This window comes from Mus musculus, chromosome 8 (assembly GCF_000001635.26).
Source record: "Mus musculus strain C57BL/6J chromosome 8, GRCm38.p6 C57BL/6J".
Classification (NCBI taxonomy): domain Eukaryota; kingdom Metazoa; phylum Chordata; class Mammalia; order Rodentia; family Muridae; genus Mus; species Mus musculus.
The window spans coordinates 39,123,937-39,133,090 of NC_000074.6; the positions used below are offsets into that span (position 1 = coordinate 39,123,937).

At 38.3% G+C, this 9,154-nt stretch overlaps 1 protein-coding gene across 9 annotated transcripts in view; it reads left to right on the forward strand.

The window, feature by feature from the left end:
* Tusc3 (tumor suppressor candidate 3) overlaps positions 1-9,154 on the forward strand; it is a 161,700-nt gene that overhangs the window by 118,586 nt on the left and 33,960 nt on the right. For all 9 annotated transcript variants that reach the window (XM_017313024.2, XM_017313026.2, XM_017313027.2 and 6 more), the window contains 2 exons: positions 2,593-2,656; positions 6,807-6,881. In XM_017313024.2, coding sequence (XP_017168513.1) covers positions 2,593-2,656; positions 6,807-6,881 — 139 coding nt within the window. The remainder of the gene's footprint in view (positions 1-2,592; positions 2,657-6,806; positions 6,882-9,154) is intronic.

The window sequence follows — 9,154 nt, forward strand, 5'->3', positions numbered from 1 at the left end:
CCGTGGTATTTTCTGATGACTGGATGCATGGGAGAGAGGAGAGAAAGAGAAAAAGGACAAAAGGACGATTTCAAGGGTTTAGACTGAATACATCAAGGTGCTGTTCCCTGCGGTAAGAGAAACTGCACTTTCTGGAGCATAAAGGAAAGTGTAGGGAAAGTTTGTAGGTTCCAGCCTGCCAAGGGCTGACTCTATTCATGATAACTGGGCCAAGTAGACCTATGGTGGTCCATCAGTTGGAGTGCAAATGTGAGAGCTGCACACTCAGATTTACTAACTAAATGATTAGGTTGGGTGAGAATGCCTTGGTACAGAAGTGTTGCCTAAACCTATGGATCTCTGAGGCACCCCAGAGTTTGGAGGTAGCTGAACATTGGCCACAGGGACTGCTATGAACCCTGAGGATCTAGGGAAGTAACGGGATCACCACAAGGGAGAGGGTTTAGAAAGGGATGAAGTTTAGAAAGGGATGAAGTGAAGCAAGTTTGGGAAATGCGTCCTTCTCCAAGGTGATGCGTTTGAGGGTTTGCTGGTGGGAGCGCAGTGGTGACCCTGACAGAAGCTCTATTTAAGAGGATTCCATAGCTTAGAACAAGCAGGAACGCTTTTACCGTTCACTGAAAAAAATGCCTGAATGTCTCTCCATTTTATTTCTAAACTAGGCAGAGTGCTGTGCAATTGTTACATAAGCTTGTGCATATTCTAAATTGATATACTCAGGTATTTTAAGCAGTTGTATACTCACTTTAATTCCTTTAAGTTTCAATGATACTTATCTGAATGAGAAGTAAGGGCTATTTACAAAAACTATTTTACTCTTTGTTGGTTATATGTAGAAAATTACTAGTTGTACAATGTGGAGCAAAGAATGAAATTCCTAAATTCCAGTTGATCATAGTGAGATGACAGGTAAGTATTTTATTTGCTATGTAAAGATTAAAATAGTAAATTCTACATTCTTATCACATATTTAGAAAATAACAGCATACTATAACAAATAAAAGCCCAAGTTTTGAATCACAAAGACCAAAGTTTAATTCCCAAAGCTTGTGAAAACTTCTTCATCTCTCATCTATAAAGTGGCTGTAATAAACCAATGTTCTAATATTATAGGGCTCTTGAAGTTTCTCTGCATGCTTCATGTGGAATGCTTAAGTGCTTCAGACAGCATGAGCAAACCATAAATAGTAGCTAGGACTATACTGTTGTGGATATAATTGTTATTCTTAAAAGAATAAAACCATCTGCTTTAACTGTAGCCAAACATGTCAAGTGTACTTTTTAGTATTTTATTTGCTTTGCTGTTTATTTTTTTCTAATAATAATTTCACCACTTTCATGTGTTTGTGAGGATCCGGGGCTACATGGTTAGCAGTTTTATAATAAGTATATGAATGAGAATATAGAGGGACTTTCCTGAGACTGTGCTTAAAGAGTGCATCTGCACATAGCAGCACACCTACAGAGGAGGCCTTTGTGCTGTGAAGTACTTATAGTGAGACAGAGAAACAAAGATGATGCAGATCAGGATGATATATAATGTCTAGTGAGCTGGGTTTAAACCCTGAACCCCAAGCAAATGTGGGAGGAAAGAAATGACTCCACAGAGCTGTGCTCTGACTTTGACAGGTGTCCCTGACATCATCCCTCCACCCATAGCACATCGTGTGCATAAACAATAATACAGAGGACCAAGACTAACACTGATGACAAAATACAGATGTTTCTTCAGAAAGACCTTCAGAAGCATCTAGTTGGGCCCGTGATTTGATTGATGAGAGAATACTGAATTTATTTGTAGCTAATTGTGGAATAACAACAGGAAGGAATAACTGGTTCCTAAGCCTGTTCCTCATTAGCACACAGGGAACTCTGCTGCATTCGTTGTCTCGAAATGAGATTGAACAAAATAAACTGGGTGACCTCTTAGAGCTCACATGATACAATCATGTACTATATATGATATAAAAATGAGGAATCATACAAGGACCATTAAACAACTTTCTAGAAAGGATAAGTATTTGGGGGCAGGAGCAATAGGGGGTAGAGAGGACCAGGGAGGGAATTGGAATGGCGTGTCGAGCAGAGTACAGCGACATATATATGAGAAGGTAATAATGATGTCTGTTGTTGTATTGTATGCTGAATGTAAGGTCACTGCAGAAACCACCAACTTTCGTAAGGGATTGTAAGAGAGTGCTTTTTGGATTGTGACGTGTGCTTTTTAAGGTAAACTCTATTCCAAATGTTGGTAATGTGGTAAAGAGTGACTGAAAAATTTGTGGGTTAATTTTAACAATTTTATTTATCTATCTATTTGTTTGTTTGTTTGTTTTGAGACAATTTTTATTAGATATTTTCTTCATTTACATTTCAAATGCTGTCCCGAAAGTCCCCTATACCCTCCCCCAGCCAGGCCCTGCTCCCCAACTCACCCACTCCCACTAAACAATAAACACTAAAGCTACTTGTGTGACAGTCAATGCTGTCCAGTGTCTTTAAAAGGAACTCTGGTAGAGCCATTGCTGTGTGTGTGCTTGTGTCATTACTGTCCCTCATTTGTGAGTTTTTGTTTATTTTCTTCCTTTACAGAGCTACATTCATGGAAGCAGCCAGGCTCAGTTTGTGGCAGAGTCACACATCATTCTAGTACTGAGTATCCTTTAAATACCAAGGGACTGAAAAGGTAAAGAAGAGACTTGTATTAACGAATCATGATTTTTCTGGCAGTAAATTTCAAGACACTTAAAGTATATAAACTTTTACACTAATTTTCTAATTCATATATAATTATTTCCTGTCACACTATATTTTCTGTTATGCTAAATCATCTGCAGATTTTAAATACCTTTTTTTTTCCTATTAGCTATTTAATGTCGAAGTGTTGATTTTAGGCTGCATTGATTATCTGCCTAGGTTGTATGCATGGTATGAGTGGTGGTTGTGGGGGTGGGAGTGGGAGTGTGTGTATTTATATATTTTCCTCAAACAGGAGCTTAATGGCAGGGCAGATGTGTACCTGATATCAACAGTAGGCAAAGATGACACTTTTGTCTATCTGTACTAGATGCAATGGCACACATGAAATGTAAGATTTTGTTTTTCCACTTGGAATTTCACTAGGCACAAATGGAACACATTTAAAATGACCATGGTTTTCTCCAAGTGGCAAGTTTCTCAGCTATGAGGCATGCATAGTGAGAAGTGAGAAGAACCTAGTTGTAGATCTTCTATCACCCTATGCCAGGAATTTCATTTCCTGGGTCATTGGCATCAGGCTGAGATTTAGCATAGCAAGACCCTTCACGAGCAGTGTGAAGTGGTCCAGACAGACTTGGCAGCAATACATACAACAATTAAAAGTCCCCATCCCCTTTAGTCTCACAGTAGTTCGTTCTTTCATAGTCCTGTGTATTCCTGCTCCAGGGAGAACTGGTAAGGTGGTGGGGCAGTGTACTTTACTTTAAACATTAATTTATACTTGTTAAAACTAATAAAAGTTTCAGAAATCAATTTTGAATTTTTTCTATTTAAACTGGTTCCCAATAATAGTTTACTGACATTTTGGGCTTACAATAATTGGTATGAGTATCTTTTCTTATGTAAAACATTAGATGATGCTTTATACAAAACATGGCTAAATGCCCAAGAGAAGGTAGAATGAGTCTAGTGTCATTGGCTACTGTCACTGTGCTATTCTTCATCCTGCTACAGTTTTGTTAACACAGAGCTAAAGGGAGAGGGAAATCAGTTCGTTCTCTGTAGGGGTTGGAGAGGTGATGTGAGAAAGAATAAGCAGCCTGAGGGTGTATTACAGGGTGTCGATCTGAAACCCCTGGGATAACTAAGTCAGGTAAGAATGTTAGCCAGGAAACATGGATTCTGATGTCCAGATTAAGTGCTCTAGATGGAGTCCTTGGATATTGGTTCTGTTAATAAGTAAGTTGCAGTCAGTTATGGATTAGGGAGGAGCTCATTTGTTCTCTTCCCGGCAAACTGTTGACAATTGATGGTTTGTGCTGATAGACTCATTGTCTTCATTTATGTGCCCACTGGGTTCCAGACCTATGAAACATAAACAAAAGTTGGTCGCTAGAGTTACTGCTTGCTGAGTTACTGGTTAATAACCCAGGCTGTGACTCAGTAAGGCATCCACTTTAAGGAAAGTAGTACAGGCGAAGGTGAAGGCACTTTTAATGCAGTCATGATCATTGCAGAAATGTTGGTACTGTCTCAGACTATAATCATGCTCACTGTGGACCATGCCTCATAGGCCACAAAAGAATTGAGAAGACCTTATTCTTGTGATATGGTAAAGCCTTTGTCACCTATATATTAAGCCTGCTGTTGCTTTATATTTTACATTATAGTAAAAAATGTTAGGAATAGTTATGAATCCCTTTATGGAAGAGATTACACGCCCTTATACCACTAAGGCACACTCTCCATTGAGATTATATCTGTGTGTGTGTTCATAAATACAAGTCTACATTTGTGGTTTGGTCTACATATCATTTGACCCTGAAATTTTTATATATGTCTTTTTGTTCATTAAAATTGGAGAGTTTGTTTTGTATCACTTTGCCCTCGATTTTATTGACAGATTAAAGATAGGTAATTATCAAATATAATTGTGAAATGAATGTTAATATTGGTATTAGTTTTAGTGCATACATAATTCTAAAACTTTTACATTTTTAACATATATAAAGATTTGATCAAATAGTACATGTAAATGTATAGTTGATAATTTATATATGAATGTAAATGAATGTTAGAGAAAAAGATTAAAATTGAAATAAAATTCCCTTAAGGATCATCATCAGTCATATCCATTTGCAACAAATGTTGTTGTTGTTTTTTTTTTTTGAATAATGACAACAGAGTGAAGCTGAAACACTAGAAAGCTACTTCCTCACATGTTTTAATTCATTTTCCATTGTATACCATTGGTATTCTGTAGGTACAGACTAAGAGGAGTTTGTACAGGTAGATTATCCAAGATTTTTTTTTAAAAAAATGAATTGGTACACTGTAGACTTACTCCCACATAAGCTCTGCAGAACAGCTTTCATAACAAAACGAAAGCTATGTGACTCAGGACACTAGTGATGTTCAAACTTCAGGGGCCTCAGGCCTGCACACTAGGCTCTCTTAAAAGTTTAGTAGGAACATGTGCTGTATGATTGCTCAGGGTGACAGACAACGCTCCACAGGGCTGTGGGACTCACCTCTGATAATGATCAGCAGCTAAAAAAGATGGGTTTAATTCCTAGTTTATTTTTCCAGAAAAAGTTTCAATGCTATAATAGCTGGAATATCTTTGAAAATCATGTATAGAGGACATCGTAACATAAATGAATAATGTGAAGAGTTGGGAATTAGTATCCAGACATTGAGAAATGAGTCCTGACACAAACTCAAATACCAGTACTATACCTGGCTAAGTTAAGTTATATAAATTTTATATCTCTATATAAACTACCTCAGTGTGGGAATGTATATCCTACCTAACTTTATCTGACTTCCTCCATTTATTTAGACACCACCCAGTGGAACAGTTTGCACTTTTGCTAGTTAGGGATGAATCATGAGACTTGGTGGTGTTGTATTCACATATACAATAGGAGAAATGAAGACAAGAAAGTCTTAACTAAGAAAATGGAAGAAAATCTAAGCTAACATTCTTTTATTTTATTTTACTCTAATTTTTAAATTATTAGACATTTGAACAGATACATACTGTATATTTCCAGAATTGGTGAGTTCTAAAATCTTAGGAATAGATAATATTAAAAGTGTTTTAATGGCATGAGAAGATTGATTGGTGAAGTTGAGTGATCCCTTTACTATAACCCTTGTCACCATTGCGTGTGTCCTGAGCAAACCCATGAGTTGTAAGCACATACTAAGTAAAGGAGAGGCGTCCTTTTCTTGTAGCTTTGATGAACTGTCTGACAAGAGCTTAAAGAAGTTGCTTTTTGACAGGGATACAGTCCATTATGACATGGGCCCATGCCAGCAAGATGTGAGGCTGGTGCTCACACTGCATCTGCCTACGGGAAGCAGAGAGAGATTAGGACTGGGCTCAGCCAGCTCCATTACTTTTTTTCATTTTTATTCTTTTTGGGATTCTAACTCATAGGGTTGTGCTGCACAGAGTGGGGCTTCTCTCTTGAGGTAAGCCTGTGATGTGCACCACCCTCATAGATGGGGCCCAGGCTGTCTCTTAGTGACTCCAAACCTAGAAAAGTTATAGTGAATACAGATATCAACTAGCATGGCTGTTGTTCATGCTTAAATGTCAGGCTCAGTGTCCTTCTCCATTGGTTAGATTGTACTATCATATGCTTGCTTGATCATGTAAGACTTATATAATTGATTGCCCTTGCTACATGAGCCAGGTATTTAGAATCTATAATTTAATACTTTTGAAATTCAAGAAAAACTACATGTGTATGCAGAGATATGCTATGAAAATGAGAAAAATTAAAAAGGAATCATGATGAATACATTTTAATATTCTAGAATTGCCAATAATGTGTGTTACTATAACTAAAAGTTGTATGTAATTTATGAAAATGGAATTTTGTAATTGGTTTTTAAAAATTGTGTAATTCATATGCGTTATGAAAGTCTGAAAAATTAAGGCAAACTCAGAGATTGGTAATTGCAATATAGAAAGAATTGATCGTCCTGTTCACATTTGTCCTTTAGCCATTCTGGAACATTATATTTAGATCCAGGAAAAAAGAATAGCAGATTTTATTCGCACCTGTCTGTGGTTTCCTTGACAACTACTGTAGATGCTGCTATCACCATGGGGATGGTTCTTCTAAATGAAGCAGCAACTTCCAAAGGGGATGTCGGGAAAAGACGCAGTGAGTTGATGTTGCTGTATCTGTTGTTTTGTTTTATTCTTAGGATATGTTTCATTCCAAGGGGAAACAGAAAAGCCCTTCCTAAACACAGATTTTCCTAAGAAGCAGTCTCTGCTCCATGAAGTTAAGATTTTGTGTTACTTTTTTTCTTTATTGGCTGTATGTGAGAATGAACTTAAAAACAGTTCTTCCTTAATGGCTTTTGGGTGCCTTCTGCCAGTTCCATGTACAGGAGAGGGAGGTGGCGTTATTCTGTCAGGGCTGCTCTGGCCCATTTCTGCTACAGCTGCAGTTGGTCTCTGCTGGAACATCCTCGCTGCACAGATGGCCAGTCTTGAGAGATTTTTATTGGCAGTAATATATTTTTATGTCATGAGACTCAGAGATCTCGGGGAAGCCAGTGCAGAAGCGGGCACTGCTGCTGAAGCATCTTTTGTGCACAGACACTTGATTAGTGTCCAGTCCCCTCACATCTTTTACTGATTTTTAAGAGCACATGGGGTGGGGGGGGGGGGTGTCTCTGTTCCAGGAAAGGCAAGAATTGCCTTTTCCAAGGACTTTGCTGTTATTGCTTTTGTACGATTTACAACCCTGTCAGATGTCAGGTTTTCAGGTTAAGCAAGTAAACTTTTATCCTTTGATGGGACTGTTCCATCTTAAAGGATTGTAGGAAAGAAGTAATGGATGTTGCTACAAGCAGAGCAGAATGTCTGGGGAATGTCTTCTGCCCAGATAATGGTGGGTCAGAAATGGACAAGAGCTTGAGGAGGGGTTTCCTGCCACCTAGCTTTTTATAGTTAATGTCATGGCATTCTAAACCAAGTATTCAGCAAATAGAGCTACTGTGTGCATCTCCCTATTTTAATTTATTTTATAATCCTTGAACTTGTTTCACCTAAATTCTGATATAAAAAGCACATATGTCCCCCAAAGAATATGATTTGAAATATTTAAAACCTAGATTTGTATTTCTTACAGTGCTATTAAGTATTGTGTGTTACAGAGGGCCAGTGGCTTCTGAGTACTTACTGGCGTGAGGTATTGAGATGCGTGCAGATAGTGTAGAGTTGGCCTGGCTTCAGTGTCCCCTGATGATTCTTCATGAATGGAAGGAAACTCAGAACTGAGCTCATTGTCTTAAGCTTGGTGATAGCTATAAATGCTATGTTTTTTGAATGCTGCTCTTGGGAGGGGCAAGGCATTTTTTTAATCTGCTGTTCTTTCCTCTGATCTAAATTATAGAAAGAGCTATGTAATAGACTGTTTAATCTCACATTGATACATATGAACACATTGCCTTGAACTGTCAATTTTCATACATGGTCTGTTGTAGTGCCTGCTCCCTTTACCACCAGATTAATTATTATGTCAGGTCAGGATGGAATAGAATGCGTGGGAGAAGGAATAAGAGATGCTCATACAGGGTAAAAATTGCCGTTGCCCTTTTGGGTTTCAGTCTGCGACTGGTATTGAATTGTACAACTCCTAAGACTCTCTCTCTTGCCCATGCAGCAGAGTATGAGCCTCATTGAGGCCTCCCCCTGTGGTTACTGCATGGCCCCTCCATTCCCATCCTGAGATACTGGAGTAGCAGTATTTTGATCTTATTACATGGACTCACACTAGTCCATCTGTATGCTTAATCACAGATTTGAAGCCTCATTCGCCACAGTTCTATTCCTCTTCTAAACAGATCCACTAGAAAATAAGATAGAAAAAAAAGTGGTAGAACATTGTATTGAGAATGTATGAAATAAACATCTCTAAGCTTAGAGAGAACATTGGAAGGATTTATTACAAACTATATATCCTGGTTCCCATATCAGCCATATTGGAAAACATGTGAATTTTTCAAAGGTGTCTTACTTTATTCTTGGGGAGTACTCATGTGAAGCTAACAGATCAGTGATGTTAAAACAGTTGTGGCTGAATTCTACTAAATTCTCCTGATGTTTGATAATTTCTACTGCAAACAGCAGTGATATTCCTCAAAAAAAAAAAAAAAAAAAAAAAAAAAGCATGGACAACAGCACATCAGGATCACATGCTCACAGCACAGCAGGATCAAGTGCTCACAGCACAGCACAGCAGGATCACATGCATACAACATAGCAGGATCACATGCTCACAGCACAGCAGGATCACATGCTCACAGCACAGCACCACAGGATCATGTGCTCACAGCACAGCAGGATCACATGCCCACAGCACAGCACAGCAGGATCACATGCATAGAACACAGCAGGATCACGTGCTCACAGCACAGCAGGATC